Source organism: Neocloeon triangulifer, unplaced genomic scaffold (assembly GCF_031216515.1).
Source record: "Neocloeon triangulifer isolate White Clay Creek 2 clone unplaced genomic scaffold, ASM3121651v1 ptg000001l, whole genome shotgun sequence".
NCBI lineage: Eukaryota > Metazoa > Arthropoda > Insecta > Ephemeroptera > Baetidae > Neocloeon > Neocloeon triangulifer.
In genome coordinates, this window is record NW_026775544.1 from 8,919,916 (window position 1) to 8,939,982 (window position 20,067).

The following is a 20,067-nucleotide window of genomic DNA, read 5'->3' on the forward strand; positions in this document are numbered from 1 at the left end:
CGAGTCGCAAATATTCTGTAAAAATAACAAATAACGTCGCACACAATTCAGCTCTGCATTTTTTTTTTTATTTTTCGAAAGAAATTGTCCATGTTTTATTAATTTTTTTCTTTGAAAATAATAAACATAAAAATAACGCTGAGCTTTCAAAAGAAATGGTAAAACGGGTAAAACTATAGTCACAGGACAAAACTACAGTGGTGGATTGGTGGTGCCGTTTTATATTTCCTAGTGGAGGTGCCAGGTGCTTTTATAAAAAATTCCCCTTTTTTTGATAAATCGTTTCCAACAATTGAGTCTAAAAAAAAAATATATTTCTTGTAACTTTGTGGAAAAATAAACAACAATAATAACTATATTAACTTTTTTGTTAAGATTTTTTTTGCCGCTTTAGGAAGTAAAAAATTCAATAAAAATATTTTTCCTTACCGCATCTTATATATATTTATATATATACAAAATATTCATAACACTTGATGGTAATTTTTTCAGATTTCCGCTCTTTTTTTTATCGTGATTTTTATTATTTTTACTATCAATCTACAAAATTATGTATTTTAAATTTTTAAGGAAGGACAAAAATTCAATATCTTTATTGTTCAATGTGATTCTCCATAATTTTATTAATATTTTCTCTGGAAAATAAAAATTAATTATAAATTACGATAAATTAGTTATATCAACTCTTCTTTATGATTGAAGCGAACAAGAGATGAAAATAAAATAAGAAAAGATGCGAATACATGTATCAAGTTGACCGCTCCAAGGTTATTTAATTGTGTTTTGACTTTTTGTAAAGTGTTGAAACGCGATAACACACATCCGCTGAATAAAAAATTTGGTATTTTTTAAAAGAGTGAGGTCGCAGAGACTCGCAGCGCCATGATAAATCAAAAACTCGTGACGCCGCGCGCTTACTTTGGCTCGGTCATTGGAAGAGCAGAGAGCAGCTTTGGACCAAAAAGCATAAAGCATACACTTTTAGCTCGACACCTTATAGTGTAAAATTCGGTGCAAATTTATGTAAGTATTTAACGGTATTTAATTAGATTTTTATACACACTAAATTTTTTTTTAAATGAAAAATCATGCTTCATACTTATAATAAATTTAATATTATTTTGTTATGCACACGCCATAATGACACTTGTACTTGTAGTACTTACTATAATATAAAAAATAACTGCACTTTATTGTTTATTTTTACTGTTCACGCTAAAGCGTTATTATTACAATTTTTTTGCTCCTCCGCCTATATACATCCCTGCCTTGGGCTGCCTCCTTCCTCCTCGTATCGCTCTCCCCCGAGTCCCCTGGCATGTTATTTCATACCTCAGCTGTTCTGTCTGTATCTGTACCCAAAACCGGCTCGGATCATTGCGCTCAGAGTACGACAGGTTTTAAAACAGTAATATCAACATATTTTAGCACGTTTGGTGGCCTTGCAAGTAAGCTGTGCTGATAAGCAATTTTATCGGCATTACGGGAGAGTGTCAAGCTCAAGAAAAAAAAATTACTTTCCCTAATTAAATTCCTTTTGCACACGGCGGTCCTGCAATTTCGCCAAGCATTTCGCTTTTTATTATTTGATTCATTAGTCCACAGATTAAACCGCTGCAGACACAATCCAGTGAAGATGGCAGAGTACGGATTTCTGAAGCAGGAGCCAGGTTATGCGACCAAAGCGATACACGAGGGTCAAGAGCCAAGCCAGTGGAATTCAAGAGCAATTGTTCCACCAATTTCGTTGGCCACTACTTTTGAGCAGGATGCTCCTGCCAAGCACCGGGTATGAAATTACGATCAAATTCTATGTCACGTGAGGGTGAGGCTATAATACATAGAATAATAGGAAAGCATTCAAGCTTAATTTCAATAAATTATAATAATTTATAGTTAATTATTTTAGCTTCGCCTCTTAAAATGTGTTTTAATTATTTTAACGTCTCTGCGTTAAAGATAAATAAATTCAATTTAACATTTTACTCAATATATGCTATATAATTTTTTTATAGGGGTTCGAATATAGTCGCAGTGGAAACCCATCCCGAAACGTACTTGAAAAGTGCGTCGCTGCACTTGATGGTGCGAAATATGGTACGTCCAAGCCTGAACGCCAAATTAAATGGAGTTACTGGCACATTTTTCTATAAATATTTTTAAATTTTTATAATATATTATGTTACCTTCATTTATTTCCCTCAGGACTGTGTTTTTCGTCCGGTTTAGGAGCCACGACTGGCCTTGTGCACCTCTTGAGCCAAGGTGATCATTTGCTCTCTGTTGATGACGTCTATGGAGGAACAGGTCGCTACTTCCGCCAGTGCGCTACCAGGTTTGGAATCGAAGTTGATTTTGTGGATGCCACGAAAGTAGAGCTTTTTGAGAATGCTATCAAGCCTAACACAAAGGTAAAAATAAATAATAAATCTGGCAGAAAATATTCAGATCAGAGAATTGACTGATCGTTTTAGATGGTGTGGATTGAATCTCCAACCAATCCATTGCTGAAAGTGATTGACATCAAGGCTATTGCCAAAATTTGCAAGCAAAAGCCTGACATCATCCTTGTCGTTGACAACACCTTCCTGACGTCTTACTTCCAGGTATTAAACTGACTTAATTTAAAAAAAAATCACTTCCTAATTAAATCAGCGCCCTCTGAGTCTCGGAGCTGATGCAGTCGTTTATTCCATGACCAAGTACATGAACGGACATGCTGACGTTATCATGGGTGCTGTGACAACCAGCAATGATCAACTGCATGAACGACTCCGCTTTCTTCAAAACGGTACAAATATCGCAGCCAATAAGAGCAAAATGGGATCGTAATTTCATCTCTAAAACTAAATAATATTTTAGCTGCCGGCATCGTCCCATCACCATTTGATTGTTACCTGGTCAATCGCAGTTTGAAGACTTTGGAAATTCGCATGCGCCAGCACATGACAAATGGACTTGCTGTGGCCCAGGCTCTTGAGGCTCATCCTCTAGTGGAAAAGGTTTTGCACCCGGGTCTTCCAAGCCACCCCCAGCATGATATTGCAAAGAAGCAATCCTATGGACACAGCGCTATTTTCTCATTCTACATCAAGGGTGGCCTTCAGCATTCCGAAGCCTTCCTGAAGGCTCTGAAGTTGTTCTATTTGGCAGAGAGCTTGGGAGGGTTTGAGAGTCTCGCTGAGCTTCCGTAAGTAGAGTTCTTGATGAAGGCTGCATTGTTAAATAAATTTAATTCTAGGTGTGTGATGACACATGCGTCGGTCCCTGCAGAGGCTAGAAAGGAGCTTGGAATTTCCGACACTTTGATTCGCCTCTCTGTAGGTCTCGAAAATCCAGAGGACCTGGTCGCAGACATTAAGCAAGCACTGGATGTTGTGGTAGGGATAATTATAAATAATTCAGGCTTATTCATTAATATTTGTGTATTATCATTTCAGGCTGAAATCAAGTAATCCTGGAGTCCATTAATCAATTTTCAAAGTTTTTACAAATAAATCAAATCTAACCAATTCACAGTGTCAATATCATTGGATAAATAAATTAATACTTTGCTATCGAAGGTTATATGGAGCTAAAAGAGCTCCGTTTTTGGTTTTGTGTTGCGTTCGCACAAGTCTATAATGCCCGAGATGAGAGCTGATCTCTGATCTATTGATAGAGCTGGATGGCATCGGTCAATGTGCAAGCGAGCACTCTCTACCACCTAGATAACAAAATGAAAAAGAGGCGAATTATAAAATCAAATACATATTTAGACATACTTTCTCAAGGTACGAAACTGAAGAATTGGGAAACACCTCCTCGTCAAATGGCACAATTGCACTACCTTGATCATGGTCCATTTGTAAAAACACGTCTTCAATTCTACCTAGGAGACTTTCGCTGTAACTCTGACTAGGTGAAACTTGGACGGGAAACTGGTATGGTTTTGTTTCTCCGCCTTCATCCTGCATGATTAGACATCTAGAGAAGAATTTATTTATTGGGAAAAATTGATTATCAAAATATCACTTGTAATTAGAGGCTAAGGTTTTGTTAGCACTGTAATAAGGTGCAACAATGATGCCAATGAATGGTGCTTCTGTCTTCTCAAACCAATTCTGGACCCTTACTTGGGTTTCCATATCTTGAACCGACGGATTGGGCAAAAATGTAGGGTGCGAGTGGTACCATCCGACCACCTCTAGTCCTGCATACTGAATAGTTTCACTTGCCTCTGTTTGTGAAACTGAAATGTAGTTAAAAAATATTGAAAGTTAGTTAACAATTAAAAAACAAAAAAAGGAAAAAAATTACTTGGGCACATATCACATTGCACACCGGTACTTTGACTTTTGCAAGCAACAGCCCTGGAAATGTGCAGTTTCTTTGTTCTTGCATCAAAACATCCACCTAGGAGCCCAATAACTTCAGATTTGCTAGAGTGCGAGTGGACGTCCATTAACAAAAGCGCACCAATATCCAATATTACAGAAAATGGAGCCTAAGAAATGAAAATTAATTATTAATAAATCTGTAGACTTTAAAATATTAAATATTTACCTTATGTATATCCGAAAATTTATGACAATAAACAAGTCTATGGTGCTCGTTTTGGGATGATTTCTTGCTTTTACTGGTTTTTGGTGATTGCTCTCTGTAAACTTTTGTCAATATTGCACTTCCATGTTCATCGTGGGTAATAGTGTATCCTCCTTCACCATCAGAATCCTTAAAGCATTTAAATTAGTGAAAAAATTATGCAAATTAATATAATTTATTGGTACCAGCTGCTCTGTACGCTTCTTCCTTGGTCGACCACCATCAGACCTGAGACTCAAGGGTTTTGACTCCAGTCGAATTTTGGAGACACTTACAGATTTTTTGGTGCCTGTAGGTATCACAATTGGCTTGTAGAGGACTTGCTCTGCAAGATAAAAACTTAAAGTTATTGCGAAGATGTATAAAATTTGATTTCTTACCGCAGCCAAAATTTATGACACCTATTTGTTCCAGGTAAGCATGAATTCTGCCAATTGCATTTACATCACCACAATTTTTAAGTCCATTCCTAGTCTGAGTTTTACTAACATAGTTAGGCTTGCACTCTTTCCACATATCAATTATGTGGTTTCGTATCTATCGTTAAAATATTATTTAATTTAAAGCTTGAAAAAAGTAAATTTTTCTTTACCTTCAGGTATCGTGACGGTGTTTTCGTCGGTCTGCCGGTGAAAAACTCAAAGTGAACATCTTTTTCTTGATCAGTGACGATTTCTGGATCCAGGGAGACTTCTTGTAATGGCAGTGGGAAGGTAAAAATTTTTTCCTTTCCAACTTTTTCCTCCTCTAATTCTGCAAATGCCACTTCCTCCACTTTGCAATCAACTTCAGGTTGTAAAACTTTATTGCTGACAACAGCTTCTGGTTCACTTTCTTCTTTCAAGATCAGCTTTTTCACGTCACAAGTGTTGTCACCATCATCAATATCAATTTCACTATCGTCAGAATCATCAGACGCCTTTTGAATCCTAACCAATTCCTCGCCCTCTGATACAAATATAACAGGTCCAGTATGTTTGTTTTCCTCAAAACTAGCATCAAAGGTTTCAAGTGCCTCCACAACTTCCCTGTCAACATCTTGACTGACTTCGTCCAATTTCAATTTTGGTAGGTCTAGCTCTTCCACTGCACTAATAGTCTCAAACTTTTTAGACCTATCTATTGACTTAGGCGGTCTCGTTTTCTCTCGAGTCAATTTTTGCTTTGCCGCTGAAGCTTTTGGCGTTTCATTTATTAATAGACGCTTTTTCTTTTTTGGCGGACTTGCGGATGTATCTAAAAACAATCATGTCAATGTTAAGACCTAAAAAAACGCTGTGAAATTATCAAAACCTAATACTGTTGGTTGAGCAGTGGTGACAACTGAGATGACTTCTTCTATGGAGGCTGGGATAGCCATGTCATCATAAATTTCAGTGTAGTTAAAGCTTGCCGTTTGCTTTTGCTCCACATTAACTTCAGAGATTGTCGGGGGAGCTGCTTGAATGGCTTCTTCTTCATGCTCAGATGACTCAGATATTCTCGAAGTGCTGCTGATTCCCATAAGAGACGCTTGAGACTTGGACTGAAGAGGAGTTTTAGTTCCAACAAACTGAGAAACTCGTGTCCAACTCCGACCAAATAATTCCTACACAATAATCAAAGTTTGATCATTGAACTTTAAATGTAATTAATTTTATGCCTCACAATTCCTTTTTCTAACAAGCTTTTCTCTCTCTCAGTCCAGCTGTCACTTTCTTCCCAAGGACTGGAAAGACTCGATCTTTCTTCTACAGCAGCCGGTGAGCTTCGCTGACGATCCTCTAAGGTTGGTGACAACCAGCAATGTTGAGATGACTCCAAGAGCCAGGATGGATTCATGCAGTCATGCAATAGTTGATCTGCACTCTGCGTACCAAGTACACTGCCATCGTAGCAAGAACTTCTGCAAATAAAAAAAAAATTGTTATGCCAGCTACACATACACATACATATATGTACGGAGGAAAAATAATTTTATTCTTGTTTAGGCGAAGTCAATAAATATGCTACTACTACAAATTTTCCCAAAAATCGTACATATTAGAGCCTTAATTTAAAATATAGTAACCAAGTAGGAATAAAACAGAGATAAAAATTCTGATTTCATCTTAAATTTGAAGAAAAAATAAATCAAAACATTGGAAAACTGCAAGACTGCTTCCGGCAGAAATATTTAATTCTTGATTTCTAAGCGATATAAGCTAGGAATGAATTGGAATTATTATACAGAATTTTAAATATTACATGCAATTTAATAAATTACTAATTTTGAATTACATTCTGCTGTCTTCTTTCGGAAAAAGGTTGTCAAAAGCGAAATCGCCCAGAATGTCAACTTCGTCCTCGTCCGCCATGTTTGCCTTTTTAGAGGCGGAATAATGCATATTTAAATGAAAAACGCGCCAAGAACACGTGAGCAGCAAAAACTTTGAGGGAACATACCATGCGAATATTTTTTTTTTTTATTAAGAAAGCGCTATCGTAATTTTAATAACAACTCTTAATTAAATTACATCGAAAATTTAGTTTTACTATTATTGTTTCTGATTGTTTCAATAACTGAAACTGTTTCTCCTTTTTGAAAAAATTTTCCTAATGTATAATGCGGCCTTCGGTTTATGTGGATGGGCTATACATATACATGACTAAAATTGCAAATTTTAAGTGATTTAAGATTTAGGTACGCCTAAGAAGTAAATTATGCTAGATGCTTTTGAAGGAGCAAAAATATTTATTTTTAATTTATTTACAGTACTTAAATCACACAAATGCAGCTTTGAGCGCTTGATCAATATCTTTAGTGATATCCTCTGCCTCTTCAATGCCAACAGAGAGACGAATCAAATTATCTGTGATACCAATCTCCAACCTTTCTTCTTTAGAGAGATATTTGTGAGAGAGCAGGGCACTAGAATAAGCATGGTTTTTATGGTTTTTATGCCATTTCCATAAAACTGTTTAAAAAACCTACGGGGATTCTGCCAGACTATCACAACCTCCAAGACTACCAGCATACACAATCATTTTTAGAGCCTTCAAAAATTTTGACACCTCTTGCATTCCGGCGCCTGATTAAATTATTTCTTTTATTTATTTTTCAATTAAAAAATTATAACTACCTTTAATTTTGAAAGCTAGCATTCCACAATATCCAGAACATTGCTTTTTTAGCACTTCATGACCAGGGTGATCAGGAAAACCTATTTATTTCTTATTATAAAAAAACCTGATTTTGTAATTTTAAATACCAGGGTGCAGTACTTCCTCAACTAGGGAATGTTTCTTCAAGTACTGGGCCACCTCAATGCCATTTTTCATGTGCTGCTTCATTCGCAAAGCCAATGTCTTTAGGCCTCTCAAAGCTAAATAACAATCAAAGGGCCCAGGAACAGCCCCACCATCTGTCCAAAAAAACTCATAAATTTTATGCATTTTTACATCATTAATTGAACTAACGCTGCTGAATGTCTCTCAGCCTAGCGTGAACATCATCGTCATTTAAGACTAAGGCTCCCATAATAACGTCACTGTGTCCATTCATATACTTGGTCATGGAGTACATGACAATGTCTATCCCCAAGGCTAATGGTTTCTATAATAAATTTTACTTATTAAAATTACAATTAAAATGTATTATTTGTATTCCTTGCCGAGAAGTAGGAGGTCAGGAAAGTATTGTCCATGACAACTAGTACTCCGGGCTGCTTATGGCTTATTGCTGCCACCTTCCGCACATCCACAACTTTGCACAAGGGGTTTGTGGGCGACTCAATCCACACCATCTGCATTTTTTCAAATCTTAAAAACTAGATCAATTTAAATAATTGTTAAATAATATACCTTAGTTGTTGGCTTGAACATTTTTTCAAAACTGGACAGATTGTTGACATCAAAAAATTCCAAATCGACACCTTTTTCTTGTGCCACCATATCCACTAGATGGTGAGTTCCCCCGTAAATATCAGCAGCGCACAAAATGTGATCTCCCGACTTCAAAATAGTCAGCGCCGACCACGTTGCGGCACAGCCAGTCGCAAAAACGAGGGCTTTAATTTTGTTATTAAAAAATAAAATTACTTTTAAATCAATATTTTACCATGTTTTCCCTTGTCCAGGGCAGCAAGGCAACCCTCAAGATTATTACGGGTTGGGTTTCCCCAGCGGCCGTACTGAAATCCCGTACTATAGTCAGCGCTTTGGAGCTTGTAGGTGGATGCGGTGACAATTGGTGTGATCACGGCACCTGAATTCCACTGGTCAGGAGACTGGTGCGCGTGAATTGCCAAGGTGGCAAAACCAGATTCCAATGGCAAATAACCCTCGTTGGACATTATGAAGCGTAAAAAAACGAGAGCTTTTAAACGTCGGAGACAAAACAGGCGATTATTATTTGATATTGGTTTGACCCTTCTTTTATACTGAAAAGTCATTCATTGCCCTTGAGTGACAGAGATAAGATATTACTCAATTTAGCACAGCTTGGTTTTTACAGAATGAGATAGAAAAAAAACATATTAAGAGGTTTTATAATCTAAAAATAATGAGAATGATAAGGCACATAAATCGAAAGATGAAGATTGCTAAAGAAATTGTATAAATACTTATTTATAGGAACCGTTTAATAAGTCCTGCTGAAAAAATGTTGTTAAATAAAAAGCACAAGTTTTTAGAGACCACCCAAAAATACAGCGGATATATTACGGAGCAAATGGTTCCAGCATGCTGCGGGTTCGGCGCGCATCATCCCACTTGCTATAAAATTTTTTTGAATAATTTTGTTTTGCGTTTTGAAAACAAACATTGGTGCTGTTTTCCTAAATCAAAAATGTAGTATATTGAAGTCCTCTAGGTCCGCTGTGTTCTTCAGAGGCCGGATTATGAATATTCTTATGGCCAAAGTTATTTTCTTTGTTCTATTTTCGTGCATGAGTGATGTTAGGTGAAACCTAAGAACCTTGTTGGTAAGTAACACACTCTCTTACAAAGTGCTTTTAACACCCTGGCAATATCTCATTTTATACGTCTGAGCTGTAAAATTCCACGGTATTATTTGTTTTTACAGCAAAGGGCGGAATATTTTCTATTCAATTTATGACGGGTCTCAAAACTCGGATTTCATATCTCAAACCGAACACGTGTTCGGAGCCGCGCGCGTAAGGGCGGCATGCGAAATTAAACCCATCTAGGCGACGGAGGCTGGCAACGTGACCCAGGTCGTCATATTTTGCTAGTGGTCATCTGCAGATCGCCTTTCAAATTCAATCAGTAATGCAATCGACACTCTCATATATCGGATGGAGTGTGTTGAGGACGCACGAGGGCCCTAAGCAGGCAGATGTATTTTCAGCTACCGAGTCAGGGGTTGTCGTTGATCTTGGTACGATTTTAAATCAATCTGAGTCTCGGGTTTCCGAGAGGAGGAAAAGAATGTGATTTAAGACATTTGCTCATCTGAACGCGTTGTGACAGACAGATCACACCCGGTGAAAAGGCGCAAGGAACCCATTTGAAACTCTAATACTTGGGACGCAACTTTTGGCCAACCGCGAGGTGCATTAAGAAAAGCCACAAATAAATTGGTTTCATGTTTTCTCTTTAAATAATTACAAATTTTAGCTTCAGGCTAAGAAGAGAATTAATTTTAAAGAACAGTGATTAAAAATATATGATGCAAAGTTAAAATTAAATTATTATTTATAAAATATATATTAATTAACTTTCTCAAAAAGAGGGAATAGAAAATATATTTTTAGAAAAGAATGAATAATTAATTCTCAAATAACGAGGGCTATAATATATTGTTTTCTTGGAGAATACGCGCTCTCTTTATTCATGTTTAGTTGCTGTGTAGCCTCCTGCTACACGCCGTCTTCATCATCAGCAGCCTAGCAGAAAAGTCACATGAGATTTTTACGTTTGACAGAGACAAATTAATAAATCTGCCGCGGCTGTATTGTGTTTCTAAACTTGTAACTGTTTTGTGTGCTGTTTTCATTAATAACACGGTGCTAGACATGACATGCATACATCAATCTTTTTGAAGTGGCAGTCAACGCTGATTATTAGGATACGAATAAGCGCGCGCCCACAACTTCTTTTTGAGCAGCTTCTTTGGGTTGCATCTCACTTCGCGCAGGGTGTCACTCATTCAGAAATCATCATCATCATGAGTGGTGAAATATGAAATATTTATGTGCACCCCCATATCAAAGAAGGCACTTTATTTTTGGATTGTGCAGTGCTGTATGGGGCACGTTTACTAAGTTAATTAAGAACTTTTACCTAGTATTTTTGTCAGGGTAAAAATGAAACATGAATTAAAAAAGATAAAAATTAACACTAAAACAATGTCTTTGTTAGAAACTTGCTATAGTGAGGTACAGATACAAATGTTATTAGCAAAATAGAATAATTATTAAAAGAAGATGTTTTTTATTATTTGAATTGAATTGATATTAAATATTTTTATTTCAATCAGTATCAATTATTTTCATAAAATTGTATCTAAAACTCACTTTTAATTTATTTTACTACAAACATCACACTGCTATACACCTGCTATACACTTTAGAATATAATTGAGATTAATTTAAAAAAAATTTGCATGTTTCCTCTGCAAAGAATGCTTTTAAATTCTGCTTTAAATGAATAACTTGAAAGTTTAATCGCAAATAAATCATGCAGAAAATTTGCTATTTAGTGCTTAGCTAATACTAACAATAAAAGAAAAGTTAAAGCGCAGCAATAAGTTCGGAGGAGGAGCTTGGCGGAGGGCGTAAGATGAGGGATGTTCTATTTGATGGACCAGAGACTTATTGTTAGTTCAGCACTTCTCAGTGTTTCGGTTTCCACAGTGCTACACACACTGCATTTGTAAACATCAAAGTAAAAAATGTTTTCATCAAACCGTGGTACAATTGAATCTTCAATACTGTAAGTAAAAGAGTTAATCGTTAAAGAAAAGAAATGTCTCTGTTATTTTCTGCAATTTCAAAAAAAAAAATTTGCAAAGTACTGATCCTTGAACAAAAAGGTAATTTATAAAGCTAATTAATTGTTTTTAAGTTTTTTTTATAATATCTGCTGTTTTTTAAAGCGTTATAAGCAGGTAAAAAGTCTTTCATCCGATATTTTTTATTATTTTGAAAACATTTTTTTTTCTAATTTGTGATTTTTTTTAACAGATTACTGATTGGAAGATTATTTTAATTAATTTTATCATGAAAGATGAATATCCCAAAAATCTATTTTATTATAAATTTAAAATTGTTTAAAAGTAAACAAGTTTTTTGCCGATTTTAAATTCAAATCACCATGAATCCACCCTCGATCGTGAAATTCTACCACAAAAAAAGTTTTTTTGCTTAAATTATTTGGAAGAAAATATTTACTGTTTTAATAAAAATTCTTCAATAGGCCAACTCAAGATATTTGCGAGGTGACAAATAAGCAACCAAATAGGATTGGAGTTCTGCGAACTCCAAAGTGTGCGCGATGCAGGAACCACGGAGTGATTTCTGGGCTCAAAGGCCACAAGAGACTATGCAGGTGGAGAGAATGCAGGTGCGCGAGTTGCCTTTTGGTTGTTGAGCGCCAACGAGTTATGGCTGCACAAGTTGCTCTCCGAAGGTAAAAAAAGGAATTAGTATTTTTTTTTCAAATTTGGAATTTCTTTAAAAATTTTAACTTCAGGCAGCAAACTAGTGAAGAAAATAGCAGTAGACCAGGAGCAAAGTCTGTCGAAGCTCTTTTAGCACAGAAACGAAGCTGCCAGGCCAGACTAAGATCCCTGCAGAGATCCTCAAGTTTGGCCAAGGAACTGCTCATTCAGTCATCAGGTGAACGAGAATTTTAATTTTAGTATAATTTAGTATTGAAAAATAAAATAAAAAATTAGATCTACTTTGTGATGCTCAAATTAAATAATTAATATTTTTAGTATAAACCTATTATACAATCATGGAATATTCCATTTTTCCTGCCGCCGCTCCTATAATAAAATTTCGTTAATTTGCGCAAGATATAAAAAATCTGTATCATATTAATAAAAAAACTAGCAATAAGCAAAGCGATTGCAACGGTAGTAAAAAAGCTCACATGTGGTCGTAGAACTTCCTGTTGACTCTTTGTATGGTGCAAAATTCTTAGCGCGACAAAACTGGACAAAAAACAAGCGCGTGAATTGAAACACTTGTAGCAAGTCAAAAATTGTATGATGCAATACTGCAGCAGATTGCAAAGACATTTAACACTTTTAATTTGTGTAATTTAAGGGTGAAGAATTTTTTATTTAATTTTTTAATTATTTTTTAAAGAACAATGTTTAAACTAAACCAAAAATTAATTGCCAGGCTGCATTATAGTAATACATCCGCCTTGGAAAGAACTAATGGCTATTTTTTTACAAGCATGCACTCTTTTAATCCTTGGATATATTTAATGGATTCTCCAGATTAATCAGGTTTACTTTTAGGGTTTACATTTGGCAAAATTAAAGAATCTAAAAAATTACCAAGGCAAAAAGCCCCTGTAAAAATGAGAAAGTCACAACATACTATCAATTCTAAATGGGAATTTTTAAAAGTGGCATAATCGATAATCGCGTGATACTCTTAACAATCACGATTGATAATTGATCACCTCATGAAGATATCACAGAGATAATAATGATAGATGCATAATTATAGAACACGTGCAAATATTATAATTATTAAAAAACTAGTTTTAATATTATTGCATTTAAAAATTTATTACAGAAGAAACGTATTCATTTACAATTTGTGGCATTTTTTCTTAAATTTCCTTTTATAAAATCCAGCAATATATAGTTATAAAAATTTAAAAATAATATTTTAGAATATTTAAAAATATTTTAAAATGAGTATTCTTTTGTAAAGTAATCAAACTTAGATTTCAAAATTTTTATTTAAAACAAAAAAAAAATTATTTTGTATGCACTTACTTTTTTTTTTTAAAAGCTTTTTAAGAAAATGCATGATGTGTATTTTTTCTAAATCAAATTTTGTTAGTAGTTTTCATTAATAATTTTTGAATATTTGGACGATGTGTCTCGTTATAGGCAGAGATTGCCTTGTGGTGCACAATAAACTTAATTTGCCACTATTTTAAATAAGAAAATTAATATCTGTGTTGCAGCCTCAAACAGCCTTTCACAGCAGGCATCATTCTTCCCAATATCTCCAGGTCAAAACTTCTTGAGTGACCGAGCGCGGAAGAGACGCGCCTTTGCAGACAGGGAGCTCGAGTCGGTGGTTTCGCCAACCCTTTTTCTTCCGCCTCCAACTCTCCGCCACGAAATGACCACGGCAAGCTTTTTCACGGCAGCAGCTCTTTTTTGGGCTTCAACAACCTCTGCCCCAGTGACCGCTCCAATGGTTCGGTCTGCACCCGCAGAAGTCACTAAACCTAAACTTTCCTTCTCTGTGGAATCAATAATTGGCATAAAATGAGCTGGACGAAATAAAAAAGTTTAGCTTATTTGAATGTCTTCATGTTAAAAGTCAATATTGTGAGCTGTCTTTTTAATTGGTTTTGTAAAAAATGTGAACGCACTTTTGACAATTCCTTTGTTCTCTTTTGAGTAGAGATATTTTACGTCATTATCCGAATAATTATCAAATATGCACACAGAGAACTCTAATCTATTTTTGATTTATTCATTTAGCTGTCATTATTATTTATATGTCTCTGTCAGAATGAGTGTTAGGAGTTGCCTGCTAAAGCGCCTAAAATTAGAAGAGATGTGGCAGCTCCGGTTTTGTTTTATATGAATGCGCATTTTCCCAGCAAAATAATAAGTGTAAGGACGCTCCAAATGTACAATGTTCCAGAAAGCTACAAAACTCCTACCTGGATCAATGCGCGCTTGATATATTAAATTTAATATAACCTAATCCCTTACCCACCCTTACCTTGATGTTAAATGATTGTTGCTGCATATTTTTGTCTTGCGTTAGCCGTCTTTTATTGCGCTTGCATAAGCGAAAGCTATGACTTTGATTTTCTTTAATAGTGGTTTTATATATAAATAAAATTTATTGTCACCAGTGTCACCAACACCTTAATTATGGTATTAAATATCTCTTCACTAACATAATAAATGATATTCATGGCATCCAAATTATTGCCAAATGAAAGTTATGAGATGAAAATCGATAAAATATGATTTTATTAATTAAGTATGAAATCTTTTGGTATGAGTGTAAAAGTATTTTCATTGATCTTGCTTTTTCTAAATAGCTATAAAATCTGTACACATGTTGTATTTAAAACAATTTTATTTCCATTGTTGGTTTTGTGTAATTAATAATTAATAAAAAGTCTTAAAATGTCAAAATACACAAAAAATTTCTGTGTTTTCATTATCAATACCGATCAATACTATTTCTATTTCAAGAAGCTGCCAGTTAATAAAAAAATTACAAAAGTATTTTTAATTAAAGATAAGTGAGACCTGGTAAAAACTATTAAATAAAAGAATAATTTTAACAGATTCAGTAAAAAAGGTTCTTAAATATGCAAATATTTATATACTTTATGTGTAGTATATACAATGCATAACTGATTTTTGTAAGAAAATAAATATAATATATGAACCTTCCAGACATTATCTGCATTTTGTTGCAGATACTTTACTTAATATCAGTTAATATTATGGTATATTTTAGTATTGAGAAAATTTTGCAATAAAGAAGACGATTCAAGGAAATAAATTTATTTCCTTAAAAATTATTTCTTCTTGTTTGAGGGGTTTATTTGCTAGTGTACTCACCAAATGATGCGTTTCCTATTTTGGCTATTGCAGAGCTAAACACGTCAAATCCGGCCGAATCGTGAAATCATTTATACAAATTTCCGCTCTCACGACTCCGCAGGGAGAATTACTGCCACACATACGTCAATGCTCAAGCGAAGCGTCATCCTGATGAAGAAAAGAAAAAAATGTTAGTTATAAATTTAAAATTAATTACTATAGTAATGTATTTATCACATTATCACCAGCCATTATCATAAAAAAGTGTAAATAATAAAAACGTTACCAACAGGGATTTAAGCAAAGAATTAAGAATATTATATAATAAAATGCAAAATGTGTATGACATAAATTTGAGATAATTTTTTTATTATGAAATTCAGATGAAATTAAAAAATTTACGTCATTTTATTCATACGCAATTTTGATTCATATGTGACAAAAAGTAACACGTTTGCATATTTTGCATGCATCGTCATTGAGAAAATGATAAGAACCGAGAATAAAACAAAAATAATTAACACACTTTTGGAGGTTTTGATGTAAAATCAGGATTCAGGATCACACAAGTCCTGCGAATGCGAAGTGCGAGTCTGCGAGATTGTTTAGCCCGGTTTACGCTTGCTCGATTCTTACATCTTTTTGCAAGTCTTCACGTAATCACGATCGAGAGCTCAAATGCAACAAGTTCCAGATTTACTTTCACTCTCCATTCACGAGATGTCGCACCAATCCGTGTTGGGCTCGCTCGACGAAACGGCGGCAGCTGCAGCTCTTCACTGTTCCGTTTCCCCCCTTGATCGGTCGCGAACGCGAGGAAGGACCGCGGGCGGCGAGTTGTTTTGCCTCCCCTGCGAGTGTGTAAAAGGCAGCAGCACGTCAGTCACGCTACTCTTGTTTATGTTGTCGTTTCGCGCTCGCTGAAAGCCAAATTTCAGCAATTTCCACGATGGACGAATCGGCCGAAGAGGTGCCCAAATCGCCCATGAAAAGGCTCGGCTCGACGAGGAAACTCATCTTCTACAACAGTAAGTGCAAAGCAGTTCAATTTGATTTTTCGCAATGCGATAATACCCGATTCGCCGGGACGAATTCAAACTCAAAACTCGAACCCAGCCGATGCTCCTGCATCGTGCGTGCAACAATAATTGCCGCTGCGTGTTTTGCTGCTGTGAATTTTATAAACTGCGAGCTCCCTACGTATTTAATTTATGCGGGTTGAATAATTAATTAATTTTAAGAAAAATCACAAATTAGGATAATGAAAATGTATTTTATTTTTCAATGAAACAAGTATCAAAATATTCAAAATAGTAATTAGATATGTATTAAATTGAATTTCGCCCAAATTTAAATTGACATATAGTCGATTAAATTTTTTTAGAAGTTATCAAATCTCTTTAATAAATTTGAACAGAAAATAAAAATTTTAATACAAATTCATAGGAGATAATTTTTTTAAAGATTTGAAGTGACATCTTTAAATTTTGTTAGTGATTTTGGAATTTAAAAAACTTTAATTTAAAATAAATCATGGCTAAATAAAAAAAAATAATTAAACATATCTGAAATAATTAATTTGTAAAGAGATTTGAATGCCAGAGCTATATTTAAGGATACATGAAGAACCATTTTATTCATATTGCGTCGCAATAATTAGATATTTCATTTGGTTTTGTTACGAATTTCGCGCCTTTGCTCTGTTTTTGTCTGTGTTAATTATCTCATGGTTACTTGCAAGAGAGAGTGGCGTTTCCTTCTGCTTTATTGATAACCGGCCTGTTTCCTCGTAAAAAGTTTACTTATTTTTTTAGCGGCCACTGGAGTGTGTGACAACCGATAAGAAGTTCTATAAAATTCGCCTGGGAAAACTCGACGGCGAAACAAAAAATTCAGAAGCAAGTTGATGGAATGAAAAATCGGGTTCGGAAGCTTTTGAGCGCCTGGCGTAGAATTAATGAACGCGCCGGTTGTTGAAACGTATTAGGAGGGTTTGAGTGAACCGCCCGTTAAAATAGATAACGCACATGTACACACACGCATACAAATTTCCCCCATGTTCTTGGGCCAAAATTACACTCGAAGAACCCCTGCTAATTTTTTCCCGTCTCGCCGTAATCATCGCCGCCCTGCTGCTCTCATTCAATTTCCCCTTGCGTTTTGAGAGCAGTTGGGACCCCTCCTCGTTGGTACTTTACTTATCATCAGCATAGTGATCTATGCAATAACCCTATACTTTACTTCTTTTATTTAACAAATTTACATAAAATACATTAGTTGAAAAAATGGCACTCAAATTTTGCGTTTTTTTTTTAAATCTGGACTATAACGTTTTGTTTCTTATTTTGATCGGGTTGAAATTTTTATAAATTTTTAAATTATTTTACTTTCTCCGATTGATTTTTGCAATGTACAACAAAATTAGGTGTAGCTTTTTTAGTTTTTTTTTTCCTTTTTTTTGTAAATCTGTACATTTTCATGTAAAGATTCTTGAATTTTGTAAGATCTACAAAATAAGATTTTGTAAATGAATGAATTTGTGGTTCATTTAGAAAAAAAGCAATTATTTTAAATAATATTTAAAAAAAAAATCAGTAAGGAAAAATACTAATTATATGTATTGTATGTTCAAAAGTGGCCTTTCAAATTCGATAGCTGTTGACCTTGTCAATTTTCTGATATTTTTCTTATTCCTCCGCACAAAAGACCTTTCATTTTTCCATTTGGCTGATCATTTAAAGGTGGAATAATCGACACAAATAATAAAGTCCAAGATGTGACATTTTCTTGTAGCACGTGATTGATTGAGGTGAACAGAGTTGATTTGTTTGGCCAGCAGCAAGGGCAGATGGCTTGCGCCTCCCTTGTTATTAAAAACGCAGGCCTTTTATATCAATATATGTGCGGCTCATAACTCCTCCCCCTTCATTACCTGCCGCGGGTGACTCGAGCGAAATTTCAAAATTACACACATACATACGCACGCTGCAGCTGATCTAAAAAGTGAAGCCGAAGGGAAGGAGCGCGTGTATTGTTGAAATTGCACCAACGCACAGGAAACTGACTGATGGTTACTTGCCCCCCTGCCACGGAAAGGAAATTTTGTGAGCACAGAGGGAGCTTTTCTAATATTGGCCATATAATGATAAAATTGGAGTGTGCAAGAAAATTATCAGGAAGGAGAAAAATTTAACTTTAATTTTTTCTAAGAAAAAAATTGATTCCGATCGATTTTTAAAGTTAACTTTATAAAATCTCAAGTTCACACGTTCACAGTTAATTAATTTTATTTTCCTCTGTAAAAATGTATCTTTTGGATCTATAAAACCATCCAAAAATAATTTTTTGTTCTATTTTTTAACTAAACTACAAACTTATAGACATTGATTGAAGGATCATTTTGAAACTTTCAAGGTTGTTAAGGCCACTGACACTTCACTTCTCGTGGAAGTTTGTTGACTTGTGTAAAAATTTTGAACTTGACGCCATCGTTTGTTTGGAGACGCAATGCAAAAGGATGCGGAGAACCGCGGCGATGAGTTAGAGTTTGTTTGACAAGACTTCTTGCTCTCAGAATGAATACATCAGCCTTGCTCCATTAAAGTCCTCGTCTCCGGTGCTGATCATCATGTGTCAGCCTCATCTCACCCCAACGGCTATTTTCGCATTCAATTCATTTAGCATTGAAACAATTGGCCGCCATTACGCGTGCGTTTATTTTTAAATTAGCTTGCAACTGTGTAATTGTCTGAAACATGCTAATTCGTCGCGGCTCCCAACAACATAGGCGCGGGTGTGACCAGCTTGCTAAACAGTTACAAGTCAAGTCACGGATGCGAATATGGGCGCCGGACAGGCAAAAAAATAAACAACCAATTCTTTTGGAGGATAAAGTCATAAATTTCAATCAAGCTGTGCAGACTGGAAATTCTGTATGATTTAAAAATTTGCTGTTGAATTAAAATTTTAAAATAAATAATGAATCCTCTATAAATTTATCAAAAAAGAGAGCCTGTGCTATGATGAAACTGACCAGAGATTTGTAAACCAGCATAGCTGCGGATGTGGCCGCCGCATATTTATCAACTTTTCTAATCTCCAACCTTGTTAATTCAAATTCTCTCCCAAGCGCCTTCCATTGTTATTCAAATTTTTAATTTAAATATCCTCAAGAAAATTATTTTTCTGTCTCCGCAGGATCGGTTGCCCTCTGCGGTGCTCTTGTTGGAGCCTCTTTTATATTATTTTCCAAACGCAAAGCAGAAATAATAAAAATACTTTATTTGTAATTTTTTTGCTAAAAATCTTAATCCCGTCTGGTGAGATTCCATAAAAAGCAGCGTCAGTCAAAATTCCCAGAAAATAGCAAATAATGGAGTGAATTTCGCATGCCTGAGAATGGAAGCCTTTTTCAGCCGTGTTTCCATCAGCGTGGCAACAAGCCGCTTTAATTGCACCGCAAATTGGCGCTGGGCACCAGAATAGAATTCTCGCTCAGTCGGTGGGAATTTGTGCACAGCAAGGGGCGAGTTTGTGCCGCGAAATTAAAAAAAAGCGAGGCTCTCCATTTTTGGGTGGAGTCTTCTCTGTGCCCAAGCAGTTTTCTTAATTAGCAAATCCTGAAAGTTGTTTAATTGTTTATTATTTTGTGTGCTACAAATTCGTAGTATTATCCATTGGCGGAAGTTGAACACAAACACAATGGCTCAATATCCCGCTATTATTTT

General features: G+C 35.2%; 5 protein-coding genes across 9 annotated transcripts in view; 3 read left to right on the plus strand and 2 right to left on the minus strand.

The window, feature by feature from the left end:
* Positions 1–866: 866 nt before the first annotated feature.
* Positions 867–3,562, plus strand: LOC132196735 (cystathionine gamma-lyase). 4 transcript variants are annotated; one of them, XM_059619597.1, is made up of 9 exons: positions 867–1,023; positions 1,599–1,789; positions 2,016–2,097; positions 2,206–2,411; positions 2,475–2,606; positions 2,656–2,791; positions 2,863–3,190; positions 3,242–3,380; positions 3,441–3,562. In XM_059619597.1, exons 2-9 carry the CDS (start codon positions 1,637–1,639, stop codon positions 3,453–3,455), a joined length of 1,191 nt encoding a protein of 396 aa, XP_059475580.1. In that variant the 5' UTR covers positions 867–1,023; positions 1,599–1,636; the 3' UTR covers positions 3,456–3,562. The 4 variants fall into 4 exon arrangements, with proteins under 4 accessions (XP_059475580.1, XP_059475588.1, XP_059475572.1 ...); XM_059619605.1 differs by lacking the exon at positions 867–1,023 and adding an exon at positions 1,263–1,408; XM_059619589.1 differs by lacking the exon at positions 867–1,023 and adding an exon at positions 1,266–1,388.
* Positions 2,936–15,983, minus strand: LOC132196667 (histone H2A deubiquitinase MYSM1-like). 2 transcript variants are annotated; one of them, XM_059619474.1, is made up of 12 exons: positions 15,867–15,983; positions 15,359–15,508; positions 6,232–6,469; positions 5,878–6,172; positions 5,177–5,820; positions 4,965–5,121; positions 4,770–4,909; positions 4,546–4,713; positions 4,300–4,486; positions 4,015–4,231; positions 3,765–3,966; positions 2,936–3,706 (listed from the first exon to the last, which is right to left on the minus strand). In XM_059619474.1, exons 3-12 carry the CDS (start codon positions 6,403–6,405, stop codon positions 3,575–3,577), a joined length of 2,316 nt encoding a protein of 771 aa, XP_059475457.1. In that variant the 5' UTR covers positions 6,406–6,469; positions 15,359–15,508; positions 15,867–15,983; the 3' UTR covers positions 2,936–3,574. The 2 variants fall into 2 exon arrangements, with proteins under 2 accessions (XP_059475457.1, XP_059475450.1); XM_059619467.1 differs by lacking the exons at positions 15,359–15,508; positions 15,867–15,983 and adding an exon at positions 6,844–6,951.
* LOC132196758 (cystathionine gamma-lyase-like) lies at positions 7,278–8,970 on the minus strand. Its single transcript, XM_059619618.1, has 8 exons — positions 8,663–8,970; positions 8,407–8,612; positions 8,217–8,348; positions 8,023–8,158; positions 7,815–7,967; positions 7,686–7,766; positions 7,538–7,634; positions 7,278–7,474 (listed from the first exon to the last, which is right to left on the minus strand). The coding sequence occupies exons 1-8, from the start codon at positions 8,895–8,897 to the stop codon at positions 7,327–7,329; spliced, it is 1,188 nt and encodes a 395-aa protein (XP_059475601.1). The 5' UTR covers positions 8,898–8,970; the 3' UTR covers positions 7,278–7,326.
* LOC132196783 (doublesex- and mab-3-related transcription factor 2-like) lies at positions 11,375–14,918 on the plus strand. Its single transcript, XM_059619655.1, has 4 exons — positions 11,375–11,499; positions 11,983–12,195; positions 12,259–12,404; positions 13,723–14,918. The coding sequence occupies exons 1-4, from the start codon at positions 11,459–11,461 to the stop codon at positions 14,034–14,036; spliced, it is 714 nt and encodes a 237-aa protein (XP_059475638.1). The 5' UTR covers positions 11,375–11,458; the 3' UTR covers positions 14,037–14,918.
* Positions 15,984–16,169: 186 nt separating the features above from the next.
* LOC132196638 (SLIT-ROBO Rho GTPase-activating protein 1-like) overlaps positions 16,170–20,067 on the plus strand; it is a 33,793-nt gene continuing 29,895 nt past the window's right edge. Inside the window, exon 1 of the mRNA XM_059619429.1 lies at positions 16,170–16,368. Coding sequence (XP_059475412.1) covers positions 16,290–16,368 — 79 coding nt within the window. The 5' untranslated portion in view covers positions 16,170–16,289. The remainder of the gene's footprint in view (positions 16,369–20,067) is intronic.